At 38.5% G+C, this 21159-nt stretch overlaps 1 protein-coding gene across 22 annotated transcripts in view; it reads left to right on the top strand.

Moving 5' to 3' along the window:
- SOX6 (SRY-box transcription factor 6) overlaps positions 1-21159 on the top strand; it is a 621788-nt gene that overhangs the window by 515362 nt on the left and 85267 nt on the right. For all 22 annotated transcript variants that reach the window (XM_059137084.1, XM_059137116.1, XM_059137061.1 and 19 more), the window contains one exon: positions 17678-17827. In XM_059137084.1, coding sequence (XP_058993067.1) covers positions 17678-17827 — 150 coding nt within the window. The remainder of the gene's footprint in view (positions 1-17677; positions 17828-21159) is intronic.

Here is a 21159-nt window from a genome sequence, read left to right as displayed (position 1 = left end):
CAGATGGATTAAACAACTGAAACCAGATTACTCATCTATTAAGCAAAATTAGGACTATAAGAGATGGTTTAAGTGCATTTTAAAATTTACTTCTCGGCTGGGATTCTTTGCTTTAAACCATGCTGACTGATATGTAGGAAGCACAGTCATTTAGAGGCTTTTGTGCATAACTTACTCCCCTCTTATAATATTCAAGTAAATTAAAAGTAATCTAATTAAATTACAAAAAGGGAAAATTTCCAAGTCAACATGACATTCTTAGGGTTCCCAGAGAGTTCATGTATTTTCCAAATTTCCAGTTAGCTGTCCAGAAGAAACTTCAAGCCTAATAGAATTTAACAAGTATAAGAAGAACTATCATGAAATCTGTCTTATCTCATTCTGTAGTTTTCTTTTGAGGAAAATGCTTAGAATGTTTTTGCCGACTGCCGGAGTTTGATTCTTTGGAGGGTTTCTGGGGGCTGTCTTCTAATTTGGAAGTTTCGATGAGTCTCTGGGAGTAGCTGGGGAGTGTGTCCTTGCCCATCCCCAGCCTGTGCTGCCCTCTGAGCATGTCCAGCAGGTTGCATGCCAGCAGAGGAAGCAGATGTTTGACCATACTGGAATGGAGCGCCTGCTGCATCAGGAGCTGGGGATTCCTCTTGACATCTGGACATGGCTGGGTCGGGATGCCTGCCTCGGGCCAGGAGGCTGCGGGGGCTGCAGGGCAGAGAGCACAGAGTCTTTGCTGCTCTTTAAGCGATTAGTGCACTGAAGCAGCAATAATGTTGAATTATCGCTTGGCTGCGTTCTTCTCAGCAATCTTGGGACAATAGGAGAGTCAGGAAGGAGCCTTTACAGTAAAGTCATGTTCAGAGAGACAAGACTAATTATAGAGTATTAAAAGAGCTTTACTTTAAGTGATTTCGTTTACAAATAGCTCTGGACAGTGTATGGAACTTTTTAAAACTGTAAATCCAATTGCTTAAAAAGACTTCTAATTGAAAGTGGCTAGTATAGAGTCATTATTTCAGCAATTGTCCAGTTTTAGAGTTTGGCCAAGTCGTGCTACAGAAGATAGAGCATCTGCCAAAAAAGAGAAAATACACCACCACTTGTAGCTATCAGGGGCAAGTTCTCTAACTTGACAAGAAAGAAAACTTTTAGGTAAGAGATTGACTGAATTATGCATTGGCTTTTCCTGTCTTACTTTATCCCATTGAAAACGGGTTGCATTTGCTACCCAGAACTGAAACCATCTGTTACACCAATTTCCTTTATGATATGTGTTCTTTAAGCACAATGGATATAGAAATGTGTAGGTTAAAATGTATTTTGTGCTGAATGGTCGATGCATTATGTAGCTTTTCCTCTTATAATTTTTCCTTAGTGAGATCTCTGTGTTCAAGGAAGCCTTCTTATAAACAGATTATGGCCAGTTGTGTTCATGGTAGTATATTGGAGAAGAACGCAATGTTGCTCTCACTTAACCTCTCGTATTCTAAGGGGGTTATATTTAATTAACACTGGTGAGAGGCTGACCTGAGAGGCTGTGGAAAGTGATTGAGCTGCATTTTCCAAGCTCTGCTCTAGTCAGCTGGGAGAGAAATTTAAAAAAAAAAAAAAAAATTAGAAAGTACTATTTTCTGAAATTCCCTCTAACTAAGCTGTATTTCAACGGGCCATTTAATGCTCAAATGGACAAAGGTATTACTTCAGTCATTGAATTGTATCAAACTCCTTCTCAGAGGCCCAGTTTAAAAACTCTGAAGGAAAAGTGGTTTAGCATCACATTCGCAATGGAGTATCACTTGCTCTGCTTAAAAAGAAAAAAAATTAAGTAAATAAAAAAAAAAAAAGGCAGGAGAAACACTCACTGTCTGTAAATGCAAGGGAGTGTGTGCCCCATGTAGTCCTCACGACACTGGGATTGCCCCCCAGAGTTTAGGAGTTCCTTAGCTTCCGGACAACAAGACACCCGTCTCTGCAGCGTGGCTGTTTACCTGCTCAGAACATCTTCTTCACCTCTAAGCAAGTGTTTGCTCCAGGACCCAAGGGGCAGCCTCTGGATAATGCACAGGTAGCTTGTTGGCTTAGCTGGAACACAACCAGGAGAAAGTGAGAAGATTCGTTGAGATAATAGAGGCGTGGATGTGACTGATTTGGGGTGGAAGCCATTCATTTCCCCATCCATCTATCAGTCATTTTGATAACAAGGTGTTTCTTAGTCATTTTAATAAAGAGACTTTTTTTTAGTCGCAGTGCAAAATAGTCATATGTAATTCATCTATATCCAACCAGACCATTCCTGATTTTAGAGCCCCCTCAGCCACACCTCCTGATTATGAACCACTATCGCCAAACACAGATATACTTCACCAGGAAGCAGGAAAATGACTGTATATCATTAGGTGATGATTTGCCACCATAGATTGGAGCAACATGCTTCCTCTTTACTCAGCAGCTAGCTTGCTCTCTGACATGTCTTCTGTCTGTACAATAGTGAGTGGCTTGGAAGTTTCAAGAAAGCCATGCTTATTGGTTCCTCGAGACTCTTCAGTTAACAGAACTGTGTGATCAAAACCAAACCAACCAACAATCAAAAAAGAGCTGTGTGGCCTTGAGCTAATTTTCCCTGTACCTTGGTCTCTTCATCTGTGAAGTGGGGATGATGATACCTCCCATATTGTAAAGATTAAATGAAGTAACACAATCCAGTCATCTAGCACAATGTCTGCTACATGGTAAATACTCAATAAACATTCTCTCTGCACCTTTATACTAGTATCTCTCTTATTCATTTACTCATTAAAAACATTTTAAAGGCATATACTACATGCCTTAGGTAGTCAAGCTAAGCAAGCTAGTGACCTCTTAATGGTGATAGCCAAGGGAGGAGCTCACTTCAAAGTGATAAGAATAAATAATATGTGGCAAATCATTTGGTAAATATGTATATAAATATATTTACTTATTGGTGACCAAGCTGGCTGTATATAGGCTTTTGAAATCTTTTTGTCCTGATACCTACACCCTATGACTGCTCCTGAATTCAGAAAGTATAAGGTCCAGTGCAGTGTTCTTTAGAAAGAAGTGATGGCCAGGCGGTGGATAAGGTACTTTAAACTAGACTTTCCACTAATCAAGAAAAAAATGCCACCATATTGAAAGAAAAGCCTTCACAAATAGGCAATGAGATTGTAAATTTCATAGATTTCCAGAGCTGGAAAGGCTCTCAGAGGCCTTGAGGGCCAAATCCACACTCTACCACCAGTTCCATGAGCATGGGCAAATTAATCTTCCTATGCCCAGATTCCACTAAATGGGATTAGGAGTAATACTCACCCCAAAGGGCAGTTGTGAAGACCAAATAAAAAAATCCTTATGAAAAGTGCTTTAAGAGACTGAGGCCCAGAAAGAAAGCCACACAGTTTATAAATGGCCTGGGTTAGGATATGCGAAACTGTGAGGCAACACTGTGAAGAGCTAAATTTAATTTCTTCTTTTAAATACATTTATAAGAAAAGAACTGAACCCAACTGAAACATGGCCAAGAGGACAGGATGGCTCAGCCTCTACCTGCTCTAGGTACAGGTGGATGGGGATGAGCTTTTGTAAAGATTGATGTTTTGCCATTGAATGTGCCAACCTCATGAAGACTATCCTTTAAGAAAACAAAATAAAGCATACTCAAGTATGAGACCCTGTGACAGTGTTAGCAGTAGCGACAAGGCCAGAATACAAGTTTATATTAACATGAAAAAAGGGATTTATTATTTAATTAATTCACTCCTACAATGATACCCCCAGATGTTTATTAAGTACCTACTATGTGTAGTAAGCACGCTTTTCTACTTGCCAGATGCTAAGATCAGACCTTAATCCCTGCCCTCAAAGGGCTCACAGTCTGGTAGACCATGTGATAACTGCTAAAACAGATATGCCTCCAGAATGAAAACGCTGTGGGAGGGAGAGGTATTGGGCTCTGTCTGGGGAAATATGGGTGATCTTCGTGGATGAGATGATGTTAAAATGGAATCTCGAAAGGAGAGTGGAAGCTCACTAGGTGTATGAGGCAAGGATGTAGCAGAGAAGGATAACAGAGAAGAGAAAAAACACCCCAGACAAAGAGCGCAGCCTGCCTCCAGGTGTGGAAGCAACAGACAGCATGGCACATTCAGGAAACGAAAAAACAGTCTGGCGCAGGCCGAGTGTACAAAAGCTGTAGCTGGTGAGGTTGGAAAGGTAAGCAAGGGGTCAGATCACAATGTGCCTTTCACACCACACCTGGGAATTTGCAGTGCATGTGGCAGACATGATTTTATTCACACCGTAAATGGTAAAGGGGTATAAGGTATAGCGGCCAACTTTATGATGTGATATTCCTCTATTAATTTGATCTCTAGGTTACATTTCCCATTACACTAGATTTAATAGTTAGGGAACTATGTTTGGTAAGATTCATAGTCCCTTTAGTACAATGATACCCTGTGGCAAACGAAACTGTACAAATAGTGTAATGATACATGCAGAATAAACAAAACTGTTTAAGATTGAAGCAAAGCCAAGGTCCAACCATTTCCCTGGGACTTGGGGAAATCTCGTAATCTGAAGTTTGTGCTAAACCCAATCATATTTAGCACATTGCTTCTCAGCGAATAGGCCCTGATACTATATTTCAACCAAATGATGGAACAAGGAGTAAAAATCTGTAAAGAAAAGCTATGGTTCTTCTAATTGTGCAATTATGCCCCTTTCTGGAATAATAAAATGTTCCTTGGCGGAGGTCAGGATCTCTGCCACTGACTTATTTAACAGATCCTCTTAACATCTGTCCTGCAGACTGTGCACTTTATTAGCAGACAAGAGACCCAATAGACTTTGCCTGCTGTGTCCCTTTTTCACATTCACACAGCTGTGGATTAACTCAGACTTTCCAGAAGAGGACCAACCAGAAGGGATAGTAACGTTATTGGCTGATTCTAAAAAAGATGGGAAAAAAGAGCAGAAACAAATGTTGCCCTAGTACAATTCAGTGTTTTTAGGGTGACAATTACCAGTCTGTTTTAAAAAGGAATAAAAGCAGCGATTTCACTAAAAAAGGAAAGTCTATTCATATCTGTGTGGGAACCTAATCAGGCTCTTGTTTCCAATGACGATGGCTCCACAGTCGCACCGGGTCTGCAACAAGAATGCTCCTTTTGTACGCCGATAATGCGGAAACGATAAAATTCCCTCTAAGAGACATATGTGTTTACATCATGAGATGTGTTATTTGACAAAATGCTTTGTTCTCCTCATATTTTCCATGCAGAGTTTCATGCTGAGTTGTTTGGCTGGAAATCTTTGATTAACTAGAATTAGTTGCTGAAATAAAATAGACACTTTTGTTTTATGAGTCCTCTTGCTGAGCTGTAAATTATAGTAAAACATATAAGGAGTGACAGAAAGAAGTGCTGATTTGAACCTCTGACCCACGACAGGCACAAAAACATAAGATTATTCCTTCAAAGAGCTGCATAGAGACATAAATATTTCACGGTCCACTCGGAATCATGCCCTCTTAACAAACTAAAGCTGCGATTTTACATCATGTAATGAGAGTTTTCCAGAGGTGTTATGGTAGGCTTACACGAGGTATTGAGATTCTGAAATAGCCCTCCTAAATTAGGACCTTGACTGCCTAAAGATTTTCTCTGTCCAACAATGGACCAAAAAACAAAACAAAACAAAACAAAAAACCAAAAAACCCACAAACCCCAAAAAGCAAAAAACAAAACAAAACAAAGCAAAAACAAACAAACAAACAAAACAAGAACAGAACAAAGTTCCTGTTCCCTAAATGAATAGCGAAGGGTTCTTTTACTAGAGAAGTGCCACATTTTATAGATCTTCAGGCTTCCCAAAGCCACACTGGCCTTTAATGTCATCATCTTAGTTCTGTGAAGCCGTCTTTGGGTGCCAGCCTGAGGGAATGGGCTGGGAGGAGGGATGTTAATAAAAGCAGAATAGAAACTCTTAAGTCTAAACACTGTGCATTCTAGAGTTTGGTATTCTTTCTTCTCAAGATTATTGGGTTTTGTTGTTGTTGTTGTTTTGTTTCTTTTGTGTGTGTGAAATAACTTTACAGGGCTACTATAGATTTTAGTTACCATAGGATCTCTTTCCAGAGCCTCCACAAGAGCAGAGCTTCCCTAACTGTTCGCAGTCAAAACCAACTGTGATGGGTGTGTTAACTCACAGTATTGTGGTAATCATTTCACATATCATATCATCACGTTGTACACCTAAACCTGACACGGTATTTTTGCCAGTATCTCAATAAAGCTGGGGGAAATCCCTGATAGTTCCCAGGGATGGGGTTGCAGTAGCCATTTGTACGTGCTTCTATGCGCGGTTCATCATCGTGGAGCTCTCTCCCCTTCTCCTTCTTGTCCTTGCTGTGAGCTCCCGAGAGGCTGCGTATCTTCTTCATCTTTGTATCCCTAATACATTTTTGCTAAACTGAATAAAAATGCCAGATGTTTTTCTGAGTAAGATCTTTGGAGTGATATCTCTTCAAGAGAATATACTGATAGGAATAAGAGCCTACAGGAATTGAGTCTTTATAGTGTGCCCTTCTTCTAACCAGATTATGTGCATTAACTCATTTACTCTGCACAGCAGTCTTTTGCAGTAGGTACTGTTATTTTTTTCCCATTTTAAAGATGTGGAAATTTAAGACCTAGAGAGATTAAATAACCTTGCCTTAGATTACATAGTTCTGACAAAAGAGTGTGCCCTCTTAGTCACTGTGCTGTCCTGGCTCTCACAGCAACAGATAACCCTTATTTTTCTAAGTGTCTTCTTTAGTACTTTGTGTTAACCATTACTTGCTTCATCTGCTATAAGGATTTTTAAAGGTGGATTATTGATCTATGTATCAGCATCACATATAGTGACAATAAAGTGTGTTGTGTGCTTATTACACACTATTTGAATGACTTTTACCATGGCTGCCATGGATAAGGTATCATTCCTTTCTGCTAATTAGGGAGTAAGCCATGGGTATGACTGTAGGATACAGATGGCATATTTACATACGGCAAAATATGCTGAACTTCTCCAATTGGCAATATTAATAATTTGTAGTTCAGAAAATGACAGTGGAGGTGGCTCTGAAACACGGTAAACCATTTATTTGAATTTAAAAAATACAGAAGAAAATAGAAGGGTAAAATAAGAAGAAGACATTTTGTATTATTTCTTATCGAGTTTACTGGGTTGCTTAAAAGTGAATTCAAAATACATCCTTACCTCCCTGAATATTTATTACAAATGTACCTTTCATGTTAATATTATTGATATGAAATTTCTGTTTAATAAATCTGTACATTTCATCATAGGCATGAATTGTGTTCGTTAGCATGACTCTTATGTTCAGTCTTCCACAGCCTCCTGAGAAATTAAAAACCAAGTTCAGTTTAAAAACATTAAAAACATTTTGATAATAAACATGTTGATTTCCAACCAGCAGCATTTGTTTTGTCCATTGATTAAAGTGAAGAAAAACAGCATTTAGAAAATATTATACTTTTCTTTCATACAATTTTTGTTTTCCCAAATATATATTTTTAACAATTTAAATAAAAACTTTCCTTTTTTTTTTCTTCATTGAATAGTCACTCGTATTTGTCTTCATTCTGTTGTTTTGGAGGCTTCATTATGGATGGAAATCGAAGGGCATAGAAGCTGAGCAGTTGTAGAATATTTTTCAAGCAACAGCATCTGGTTTCTTGGCAGTCATCATGGGCCAAGGCAAGGCAGTCCTGGCATATCTCCAGACTTTTCTGTGGGTATTGCTGAGGGATTTCCAGGTCTGCCATGTTGTTGTAATGGTGTTTCCTAGAAACCCAGAAACTCGGAATGGAATCCGAAGTCTGTTAGATAGTGTTTGAGGTCTACATGATTTGGCTCCCTTGCCCTCTCTTTGACATCTGACCCATCACCCTTTGCCCAGCTTACTCTGCTCCAGCCACACTGGCCTCCTTGCTGTTCCTCACACATTCTAAGCACTAGCATCTCTTTGCCTCAGGACATTCACCCATCCATTGCCTCTGCCTGGGATGCTGTCCCTGGGTAGTGATATGGCTTACTCCCCCACTTCCTTCAGGTCTCTACTCACATGCCCCTTCTTTTAGTTTTCCTGACCTCCTCAATATTTAAAAATCCTCCCTCCTCCATATCCATATACCTAGTCACTTAATATTCCATGGCACATATTAGCATCCAAGTTACATATATCTACATGCTTATTTATCATCTTCTCTGTCTTCGCCTCTCCTCTCCTTGCCCCCAAATCACTGCTCACTTCTGTTTTCCCAAATAGTGCCTGGCCCTTAGTAACCACTCAGTAAATAATTTTTGAATGAATCTGAACCAAAATACACCTTTCGGTTACAAAGAAAGAATGCTTTTAAGTATTAGGAACCTAACTCATTTACTAAAAATGTACTTTACTGAACTGAGCACATGTACTCAAATATATATACCCATTGAAACTTCCCTGTGACTTAAAGGTCATGGGAAATAATGCTTGGATTTCGAATCCAACTTCTGGACTCCTCGACAAGTTTTTATTTCCTATTGGTAGAGTCAAGATGCACTTGTTTAGGTTTGTTTCCCTGATGAGCTACGGCTCTGTGACTAGAGAGTTAAAGGAGCGTTACAAATGCAAGCTGTACCACTTGGAGCACATTCAGAGAGCTTGCCCAGCTCTTGGAAACAGAAGGAAAACAGTTAGATTCATTCCCATAATGTTGATTTCCAACTGCCCTCATTATCACCTGTTTGAATAACTTGCTTCGAGAACCAAAGTACTAATTGTTTCAATGACTGAACTTTATTTCTGTAAATAAAGCGCTATGAATTTACATACTTTATTTGGCACCCTGAAAGAAAGATACTTGGAAGTAGCAAGGAGAGTCTGAGTTTTCTGGTTAAAATTATTGGGGGTTTGCTTTGTTTATACTTCGTTATTTGCACTGTGCAACTATGTTCCGTGAGGAAAAGCTCTTCTGGACTCATTCCGATGTAATTGGTGGAACCCAAGAAGAAATTCTGCTGTTTTTTGTGTTGTGTTGTGTTGTGTGTGTTGTGTTGTGTTGTGTTGTTGTTGTAGCAGATGACTGCCTGGATGCTCAACCTGATGGATGCAGGATTTTTTTTTTTTAAGTTCTCTTCATGAAAAGTAGGACCATTGACCTGAGCCTTTTGCCTTTTCTTTTTTTTTTCTTTCATTCTTTTTTTTTTTAACAGCTTCTCGTCTCCTCCACACCCAGCCTATTCTCCCCTTGTCTCCCCACCCCATAAGCACAACGGGTTATGTCAGAGGAGCTACTCAGTGCTTAAGAAAATAAGTGATTTTAGCCATTCTGACTGGTGTGAGGTGATATCTCATTGTGGTTTTGATTTGTGAAGTGTGTAAACCTGGTGATTCACAGACCTGGGGATAAAAATATATGTATATAAAAAATATATGTTTATAAAAAATAAAAAAAAAATATAAAAATAAAAAAAAAAAAAAAAAAAAGAAAATAAGTGAGAGGATCTCTAGCCAGGAAAACTCTTTTTTCAATTCATTTTTCTTTACTTGACATTCTTGAGCAGGCTGCAGGGGATATAATGAAATGAATTAAACAGGTCCTGGCTTTCCAATGGCTTATAGTCCATGCTTGTCCTATTTTTCCTTTGGTTGTTGTGGAAGGGCAAATAGCTGAAGTCTCAAAGGGTTTGAAATGGGTCCACTCTCACCTGAGACAGATTTTTGGCCCTTTGTGTGTATTTGCATAAACTTTCATTTTAAAAATCTGAAAACACCTTAACGTGATTATAATTACCTTAAGCTAATTACTATAGTTGATTTTTAAAATTTGTACCTTTTAAAACAAATATTAAAATAAAATTCTACAACATAAATTATTCTCCGGTGCCCAGGGATTACTTGTCAAGCACATATAGCATACAGTTCTCTTTGAATTCCAGGGGAATGGTGGGAAAACAATCCTTTTATGTAGTCCGGATCAAGAGCTCTGATAAAATGTACATATTCTATTTGCACTGAGTTCCTAAGAGAACAGAACACAAGGAGAAGAGAGTCCCTGCGAACACTGAAGGGGGCAGGTAGTGAATCTGGGTTCTAAATTTCCATCTATCTTCTGCTCACCAGTTGGTATTCTTATGCAAATCACCTTTGTTTAATAAATTTGAGTTCCCCCTCTCTAAAGCAAAGGGATTAGATTAGATGATGTTTACAGTTCTTTCTTCTGGTAACATTGTTATCTGGCAGTTTACCTGCAAGAAAATAGGTGCGTGACTTAAGGAACCCACAGGCTTATAGGTTCAAGAAAACCAAAACAGAGAAAGATGACTTCCATCTCTGGAGTTCTTTTGGACAAGGTGTGAGGAAAGGTGTATGAAGAAAAGGGTGTGGGTAGAAATGATAATGATTCCAAAATGACCGAGACAAGAAAGGAAATAAAGGAGTTTTAGTCATTGTTAACAGAGCATCTATTAAACGTCCAGCATGATATTAGGTGCTAAGGACATAAATAAGACTGAGTCCTTCCATTAAACAGCTTGGGATCTGCTGGGAGATCAAGACATGAAAAAAAGAGAGAGAGAGAGATTCCATAGAGTACGTGGGAGTAGAAGAGATATGGTGGGAGCACGAAATTGGCAGGGATCAGATAAGGCTTTAAGGGAAAGTGATTTTTGACTTGAGACTTAAAAGATGAGTAGGATCACGACAAACAAGTGGGGTTAATAGGAAAAGAAAGAAGATGGCAGGAGAACCAAGGAGGGTGACTTGGAAATTAACCCCATATGTGAAGGGTGGGGGTGGTCGGTCTTCCCCTCTTCCTTCTCATCTCCTATCCCGACAGCCAGTTTTCTCTGGTGTCAAGTATTAGGGGTATAGCTAAACAAGTACCTTCTATGCTGAAAAACAAGGACTTCAGTTCTTTCCTTCCATAAAACCACAGCTATATTTCCTGGATCGTTTTGTTGACATTGGAGGTTTATGAGAAGTATAAGTATTTGTGATCTCTTTCAAATTATTTTTAAGCTTTCTCTGCGCTCCCCCAGCCCCCCGCAACCAGTCTGTAATGACTTGTTACTGACATATTTTCTTCCCTGTGCTGAACAAGCACTAAATCATGCTGCTTAATTACCCCTGTCTCCGTTCCGCCCTCTCCCAGCCTCACAGCTGAACTTGTCCAGCTTTATAGCGTGCCTTGCTTGGTAGGCAGAGGAATGGTCATCAGCATTGTTTTGAGAAGGTAACAAAACCCAGGGTGTCCCTGGAGAACTGAGCAAGGCTTGGGGCCTAGTGTTAGGCAGCATCAATCAAGTAAATACTGACATTTCCTTAAAGATGCCTCTCACCCACCCCGCTTGTTTCTTCCAACTTCTCCAATTGCCTGCCGCCTCCCTCCACCCCCAGTAGTGTGTGGCGCACAAGAAGGGAATCTGAGTTAACCAGGGCTAGGGGTCTGGGGTTCCCAGATATCATATGGGGCTATAGCAGGTGGGGTAAATGTAAGGGTCGGGGTTGAACGCTTTCACGACAGCCCGTTGAATCTGCTTTTTTTTTTTTACAGAATAGCCTTTTCCCTTCCCTTCCATACTTCGTTACCCACCAATAGGCTAGTTGTATTTGAGGGAAAGTGTTTTTTCTTTCTCTCTAAGCCAGATTTCGACAGGCCACTTTAAAATGCCCTTTCTAATTGAAATGACAAAACACAAGAGAATTTACTCCAAAGAGAATCTAGTGTGTGAAGCTGTGCCTGCTTTTTTACTGTTGGTTTCCATATACTGGAGCGTAGTGGTGCCAGTTTAAAGCCCCTGACAATTTCTATGTTTATCAAGTTCTCCTGTTTCTACCTATGCCCTGCATTGTTCTTTTTACTTTATCAGTCTATCAAATATGTGTCACTAGGGTGTTTCGAGTGTCTTCTCTTATGGCTTGGAGATTGGCTGGAGAAGGGAGTTGTTTAGATCAAAATTGTGCCCCTTGCTTCTTCAAGGTGGCTGGTGGTACCATTAACTTTCCATATTTGAGGACTGTGAAGTGCCATATGAAGAGAAAGTCACTGCAAGACATCTGGTAATATAGTTTGCTATTTGAGAACTTGGAACAGCAGCAACATCAGAATCTCTCTTCTCCTTGGACAATGATTCTTGTCTGGTGACTAGAAACAGGAAATGGGTTTCATTATTATTCACTGTATAGCTTATTTAAAGCACATCAGCTTTAAAGTGAGCCGGACTCTAAAATAGATCATAATTCCCATTTTATATGATTATTTTTGAAAACCAAATAAAATAATAAATTTAAAATGTGTGACACAGAACCCGACCGAGTGAGTGCACAGTGCATGCTTGTTGAATGAACCCATGAATGAATGGGGGTGATGATTGGATGGCTGGGTGAGTGATTATGTGCTCATGTGAAAATCGTGTGATTATGAGAATAGGGGCCTCGCACCTTTTTGTCTATGGAGCTCTCCACTGGAGATCTTACATGATTTTATCACTGAGAGCAAGTGTATATGTACACACCTGCAGATTTCACATTATGTTAAGTAGTAGGTTCACCGTGATCCCACTCATTAGAATCTGACATGAATTTGGCTGTACTGGGGGTAAAGCAAGCCTCTCTTCTCAAGGGCAATAGTGTTATAAGGTGACTCTGACACAATACATTTTTTAGGTCCTGACATAGTCTAGTGTATATACTCCAAGACACTCAAGAATTTTACCATAAGTCTGAGTTGGGTAGATGTATCATTTTGTGTTGAATGTAAGTAGGCCTAGTTATTAAAGTACCACTAAGATCCAAATGCAAGGTAGGTGGTTTTTTGTTTTTGTTTTTTTTAAGATTTTATTTATTTATTTGGCTGACAGAGATAACAAGTAGGCAGAGAGGCAGGCAGAGAGTAAGTGGGTGCTGAGCAGAGAGCCCGATGTGCGGCTCGATCCCAGGATCCTGGGATCATGACCTGAGCTGAAGGCAGAGGCTTTAACCCACTGAGCCACCAGGGGCCCCACAAAACAGGTTTTTTTAAGGCTAGTCTCAGGCTACTCTAGAAACAGTATTAGAGGTATATACTTATGGATTTGTGAACTCTTCATAGGACTTTTTTTTTTTTTAAAGATTTATTTATTTATTTGACAGACAGAGATCACAAGTAGGCAGAGAGGCAGGCAGAGAGAGAGGAGGGAGCAGGCTCTCCGCCGAGTAGAGAGCCTGATGCGGGGCTCGATCCCAGGACCCTGGATCATGACCTGAGCCGAAGGCAGAGGCTTTAACCCACTGAGCCACCCAGATGCCCCTTCATAGGACTTTCTTAATCTAATGTATTTAAAAGATTGGTCAGTGAATTAGTAGTAAAGCATAGGAAAGATTCTTTGTATCTTGGTTTTGGTTCACTACTTTTTCTGGATAACTTCTTTTTTGAGGGATAAAGTCTAAAATGACTAATGTGACCTTTAAGACTGTGCCCCTCTCTAGTCTCCCCTCATGCCACTCCACCCTCACTTAATAGTCTTGCCACCTTAGCCCTTTTTTGGTTTCTTAAAATGTTATCTACTTTTCTACCTCGGAGCCATAATAATCAGTGTTCTTTTTTCTGGAATGTTCTTTATAACCTTTCCACCTGGATAATTCTTACTTAAATATTACTTCCTTAGAGAAGCTATTTTGATTCTCCAGACTATGTTACATACCTTTGTCCCATCGTCCTTTGACGTTCTGTACTTTTCTTTCTTAGCACCTAACCATACCTAACCATAATTCATGATTTCTGTCTAAGCATTTACTTAATATCAGTTTTTCTTTTTAGCTCCATTAAGGCAGGGACTATTTCAAAATTGCTTGTTGTTGCACCTCTGGTTTTTAGCATAATGTGTAGTTAATGGTAAGCATTTGATAAAGATTGACCATGGAACAGATTCATCAATTCTGGAATGTGCCTGCAAGATGTAATGGTTGGTTCATCATACAGTCATTTCTACTTTAAATGGTGATGTTGAATGAGTGTCCTTAGCACCTAATACCAGTGCGAACTAGTTATGCTGTCTTGACGTGGTACTTCTCTTTTGTAGTCCTCCGTGCGTCAGCGGAATGAGGAGGTGAGACTAGGCTAAATAATCTAGGAAGACTCCTTCAGTTTTGGGGCTAAGTATGGCATTTTTCAATGTACCAAAACTCTTAATACTGGCTACTTTATTAAACCTAAACTAATAGTAATACAGGTGGAATGTTTTTAACCATAAAATAGTAAAAGCATTTCTTAAAATACTCCCATAAAATGAGTGATTTTATGATTTTGAAAAAAATATTTAGCTAGGCTCATTTTTTACATGTATGCACTGTATGTCTTTTATATATCTTGGATAAAGAAATGATATCCCAAACAACCACTGAACATTTTTCAAAATTGAAATGGAAAAAAATCTATATTTACAGTAACAGTCTTCACCAAAGTTTACATGTTTATGAGACTCTGGCTAAGCCTGTTATAAGCTTTACTACATTGTTGGTTTTGTAAACCTCAACTGTGTTTGGAAATGAATATTCATCATTATATCACTGTGACTGTGGACTGTGATCTCCGAATCCTATCTGGAATGACACTTTTGTAAACTCTTATGCCATAGTTAATTAGAGTTTAACCTTTCTTTTTCCCAAACCATTAGCCCACAAAGGAGTTTTTGAACTAAAGCTACTTATTTGAATAACTCATATTTTGTGTTCTTCCAAAAAAGGATACAGCAACATTTAGAGAAACTTAAAGTTCATAACTAATTAGACTGAGAAGAAAAATTGGTACTACCCCACAGTTGCTGCTCAACAGTAGAATTTGTGTCAGAAAAGTTTGAGACAGGTGACTGAAGTTAGCAGTTATTGAAAAACTTTCTAGTTAACATTTTAACAAATGACTTCAAAAGAATAATTTCTAGTGAAGCAGCATAATTTAATCTAGGCTGGGCTTATTTTCCTTTTTTTTTTTTTTAACTCAGCAGCATAAAATTAGTTGTTATATGCGACAAATATCATCACATACCACTTCTGTTGCCTCATTTGTAGAGAATATCTGTCCTTCCTAACAGCCAGTGATTTTATATAGTATGTTAATCCTGAAAATGTTGATTGGTTATCTTTCATGTGCAAGGCACTATTTTTGCTGCTAGGCATTCAGCAATAATCAGGTGGATGGTGACTTCAGTAAGCTTACAGTCTATCCAACATGATAAGATGTGTGCGCACAACTAAACACAGGTTTAAAAACAAGTGGTAAGTGGCACAAAAAGGTGCACATCAGATGTTCAGGGTCTATATCTTACATCTTCTCCAAAACCATGTGCTTGTTGCAAGACTTTGAATCCTCCACAGCTTCTAACACAGAGACTTGCATGTAGAACATCTTCAATTAACATTAGCTTAGAAGATGAGGTGTCCTGTGAAATTGTTTGGTAAACCTGCACCTATTCAGTGAATGGCATTCTTTTTATCTAGGTCAGATCTGAAGTCTTCAGTCTGAAAAGCATGGTACTTACATCTAAAATTATATACTTTGTTAGACAGGATGTGACCATTTTTACTTTCATGAGCGCCTTCTATCTTTATATTGGGCTCTATTTTCTGGTTTTTATTTCAAGGCTTATTTTACTCAATCTTATCTGGTATCCTACTGTCCAGCTGACCCGCTCTGTAAATTCAGGGCATGTGGCGATGCTGCTTCTTGCCACGCACGGTCAGTGATCACAGCTCACAAGGAATTCTGAGGAGTCTCAGCATCTCTGGGGTCTTTGTACCTAAGAGTATGGCATCTCTGCAATATGAAATAAATGGTTATCAAAGCTTTAGAGAAAGCAATTTACATTATTTCTAAAAAGCAAGAAACATCTGTATTGTTCAATCTGAAGGTTTTCTGAATTTAGTCAGCTTTTTAAAAAATAGATTTGTTCCTCAGGGTTTGTTTTTCTGTGTTTTTATTTTTATTTTTTTATTTTTTCACTAGTTGAAGTTCCCTGGGAGGTCAACATTGAGTAAATTGACTTTCTTCTGATCTTGTGAATTATTGAGGGAAAATGAAGGGATAAATGATACGTAAGGACTCTCGCGTCTCTAAGATTCCATGACTCTTTAATACTCAGTAGGAGGCCATATTGGTCATGACGCCGGATACTGTGTGGCCGACACTTTCTCGGCTCTCAACCTTCTTCACTCCATACAGTAGAAAACTTTTCTTCAGTGGCTTTATCCAAGCAGACAAATATCAGAAGCTTCACTTGCCCCCGCCCCCTTTGAAGACACCTGGCTGCATTTCAAAGGAAAAGGATACCACAGAGTAAAAAGGAAACAGAAGAGGCAGACTTTTCTCCCCCTAAGTTCTAGCAGTTTCACTGACTCTTACTAGTGAATTTTTCTTGCCACTGAGTCATTGCACATACAGAATTATGAAACTTTAATTTCTTTAGAGGCTTGTTATATTAGAAAAATTGTTCCAAAGAAAGCAACAATCATGACATAAGCACATCTGGCTCTTGCAAATTATTCTTTATTAAGCTTTCATTTAATTACATGTGCTGAAAGGTCTGTTTTTGATTACTGTAATTTTTTTTTATTTGTCCATCTGAATGATAGTAATGCTGGAAATTACACACAAACCACCTGTTTTTTTTTCCCCCCTTACTAATATGGCAAAGTTTGAGCTATTTTCTCTGTGGTTGATGAACTAGGAAGCTTTCTATTTATTATGCTAGAAATATGACTATCAAGGTAATGGCTTAATCTGGATTATAAGAAGAAAAGAAAATATTTGAATGGAGTTTCCAAGCATTAAATAGTGTGAGGACTGAGGTATCAGAATTCTGGTTAACCATAGCAGGTTAACACATTCATTTATTACCAGTTTCACCCAAAAGCTATTAATCAACAGTTAGGGATTTAACATCCTGTGTTGGAAAAAGAAGCTTTATTTTATTTCATTCCATTCCATTTCATTTCATTTCATTTTTTGGTCTATAATCTGGCCATATTCTCTTGAGGATTATGTTATATGCTGCCGAGAAATAAGACCTCGAGAAAACAGTGACTGCTGTTGGGCCTCCGGGATCTTTAGGGCAGCATTCTTATCATCCAGAAGGATCAGCTTCCCCAGAGGGGCTTGGTCAGTATTGAATAAGAGCAATGTTCTTCCAGGAATCCCTAGGAAAGTTCAGATTAGTTACTTAGTTCATGAATATTAAAATTACATGAATGGGCATACTGATATTTGAAGAACTTTTTATAACAATTTTAGGCACTAGAAAGAATCATAGAAACCATTTAGTCAAATTCCTTTTTGTACCGAAGAAACTGAGTTCTAGAGCAACCGAACTCTTTCTTCAGGTCCGTAAAGTGATTGACAGAAGGATCAGGAACACAGGACGATGGCTCTCATGCTAGTACTCTTTCTTTATATTATTTGGTCTCTCTTATTTCCTCTTTAAAAAAGTAGTGAATGAAAATGGCAAGCCTGTCCGAGAAATAGTTATCTAACAATACGGTAAGTTGTTTTGTTTTGTTTTGCTTTGCTTTTCGCTTTTTGTTTCGTGAAACTCAATTTCAGTGGCATTTAAAAAGGTAATGTTTGTCTTCCCTGTTTTGCAGCAGCTCTATGCAGCTCAGCTGGCCAGCATGCAGGTGTCACCTGGAACAAAGATGCCATCGGCTCCACAGCCACCAAACACAGCAGGGGCAGTCTCACCTACCGGGATAAAAAATGAAAAGAGAGGGACCAGCCCTGTAACTCAAGTTAAGGTACTTGCTTTGCAGGATTGTGAAAACAGTTTGGAAAACAGCTTCACAAGAAAAGTAGTGAACGAGACTGGGATGGGAATGAGCAGCAGGAAGCATAGCAGCATAAAGGAACCCCAAATGCTCCTCATTATGGTAAATTTCATGATTGAGCACTGAGAAACAGGTGTTTCCCTTTTGATAACAATAGTGCCATATTGTGAGATCTTTACCTAAATCTGCAAACTCACTTCTCAGGAGTTTTTCCCCTTTGGATTCTGGCTTTTATTTTTTAATGTTCACTGGCATGAATGGCCATGGTTTTATTGCCGGTCTTTGTCATAGACTTGTGACACTTTTTCTCAAAGTTCCTTAAACAGGTGGGAGCCAACTTATAGTATCAGGAAAGGAGGTTCTCAAAACTTTAGATTGAAGAAAAAGGGAACGGAAAAGAATCTATGGCTGAACTTCATATAGTTTGTTGATAAAGGTCTCTCCTTCAGGAATAGTTAATGTGGGCTCTGAGGCATGAGTGGTGTCATTATCTCTTCATTTTTTGATGCCTCGTGGTTGAGAGGATAGACAGGCTCTCCCAGCTTATGGCTGGGACAGTGGTAGAGGCCTTTCCTCACTAATTCTCAGTGTCTTAAAACGTGGCACCTGGGCAGTATTTGGCGACAGAGGAAAATGGATGATATGTTCCAACTTTGTGCTGCAGCTGGTACCTATAGGTGGTACTGGTTGGTTTTTATAATGTAGTTCAGAGAAACAATTGCTTTGTATCATTGACTTATCTACCTAGAGGCATATGATAAGCAGAGAGGTATTAAAATAATACATTACAATAATGTACCCAAAGTACTACATTTGGAGAAACTTTGCAATTATTAAATTTTCGCAAGGGAAACATCTAAGGCCAACAAAACAGCATCAAATGCTACAAAACCACTGAAATTATTTTATTTTCTATAATGTGCAGATAGGAATTAATTTAATGCCACCCATGCTTTAAGTTCTCCAGAGAAATAGATGAACATTTATGCTTTGTTGTTAGAAATATTGAGGTATGACAATAGGCAGCTTACATTTAATAAGGTAACATTACTTATGGAAACAGGCTGGGTCTTTTGTGTTCCAAGAATTTCTGTTTGTGAGTAAGAGTCAGAACACTACAACTCAAACCAAAGCACTTTGTTTAATTATAGTTGTTAGAATATGAACATATCAAACATTTTTTACTTCAGATATTGGGTATTAGATATTTTAACATGAAAAAGTCATTTTGTAAGTGAGTTGGCCAAATGGAACTGCACCAAACCAAGCCTTTACTGGATGAGTAAAATGTTCCCTGGTTAAATTCAAGTTTAGATCTGCTTTTACCATTCCAGCTTTGTGGGCCAACTGAGTTTTATTACTCACTTGACCACATGCATATTCTTAGGGAGTTCTCTATATAATTTGACTTGACTATATTTTATGTTAATAACAAAGGAAACATTCTTTATGCTTACTATATTGTTTATTGTATGTGTGGGTAAAAATATATAGATCAAAGCATGAAGCAAATTTTTTCAATTTAAAAAAATAGACTCTAACTATTACTGAAGAAATTCTGAGAATAATTTCATGAATTGGTAATTGAATTGATTATGGTCACTAAAATATTATTCTGTCTATAATCATTGCTTTCCCTCTGTATATAACATGACCACATGACATAGGGCATATTTTGGGGAAGGTAGCAAAATTAAACATAGATGGTCTTATATACCTTCTTTCACTCGGAATTTTTATCTACTATAATTATCAACATCAGAAATCGGAATTTTTTTGGTTCAAATTTTAGTTCTACCACTTTTACCATCTGTGTCACTTTGGGCAAGTTACTTCTTTCAGCCTTAGTTTTCTGCTCTGAAAAATGAGAGTTAATATTATGGGCCTTGAACCCTCTAGCATATAGTGAGTATTCCATAAATGTAAGTGTAGTGATGATTCTGATGATGATGATCTGATGAAGATGATGGTGGTGCTGGTGATGGCAGTTGTAATTGAACTATCCATTTGTATAACAAAAGAGAGCCTAATTAAATACCTAGAGGATTTCCATTTTCAGCTGTAATGGAGGAACAGGGATCAGATTTAGTCTCCAGCTTAAGCAACTGAAACACAGGACAAAATATATGAAACAATGATTCTCAGACATTTGCAATACGACTAGAGGACAGTGATTCCTGAGAGAAGATAAACAAGTGAGGCAAGTACTACAGTTATTCCAGCTTACTGTCTAGAGGTAGTTTCTAGGTCATAGTGCAAAGACGGGTACCCACATGGAACATGGCAGGCTCTCTGAGTAGAGACATAGAGTTCAGAGTTTTGGGATACCAAGGTAGGCAGAATTTGTGAGGTAGAGTACCAAGGAGGAGAGAGCTGCACACTGAGACAATACTGAAAATCTGTAGGAGATTCCCCTGTATTTAGCTGAGTATTGATCGGCATATGCATATGAGGAAACTCTCTGAGGCCTGAGGAAAATACCAGAGGTAGCAGGCAAAGCGCCTGCAAGATTCACAAATGACTGAGAATGATTTGTGCTCCCATTAACCAGATTGGAAAGATCTTCTGACAATAAGGGGTATCAAGTAGTATTGCCCAAAGGGTGATACCTCAGTAATAAGGCCAAATTATCCCTAGATTAGTGGCTTCTCTGAACCTACCTCACAAACTTAAAAGCAAGCCTAGAAAGGGCCAAACTTTTCTGTCTCAGAACAAAGTCCACAAATATTTGAAAGAATTCACGAACATGAACTCCAACATCTAGCAATGTAAAATTCATAGTGTGTAGTATCCATTCAATAATTACTAGGCTTTTATAAAAGCAAAAAAATATGAATAATAATAGGGAGAGAAATCAATCAATAGAAACAGATCCCAAAATGGCACAGATGATAGAGTTAGTAGTTAAGACAACTACTGCAGAGTCACCGAGCTATAGCCAAATGAAGAGATAAGCAAATCTTCCTCCTAGAAAACACCCATGAAATTTCTGTCAGGCCAGGGCATGCTATGAGAACCAATATTGGGCCTGCCATGGTGAAAAAGAATTTATGTGATTGGGAGTTGGTAGGTGCTTCCCATCCCTGCCCAGCAGCATTGTTGGCAGAAGTGGAAATCATTGAATTATAAAAATAAATAATCAGGGTATATTCAAAGATGAGAAAAATAGATGTTATAAGCTCCATATGTTTAAGAAGATAGAAGAAAACATGAGCATTATAAGGTAGGACGTAGAACACATCCATGGAATGTCTGGGAGATGAGAAATATGGTATTTGTTTGTTTTTGTCTTTGTTTTTGTT

This window comes from Mustela lutreola, chromosome 1 (genome assembly GCF_030435805.1).
Source record: "Mustela lutreola isolate mMusLut2 chromosome 1, mMusLut2.pri, whole genome shotgun sequence".
In the NCBI taxonomy this organism is placed as follows: Eukaryota; Metazoa; Chordata; class Mammalia; order Carnivora; family Mustelidae; genus Mustela; species Mustela lutreola.
Note: the sequence above shows the minus strand (reverse complement) of the source record. Positions and strands in the feature narration are given on the sequence as shown.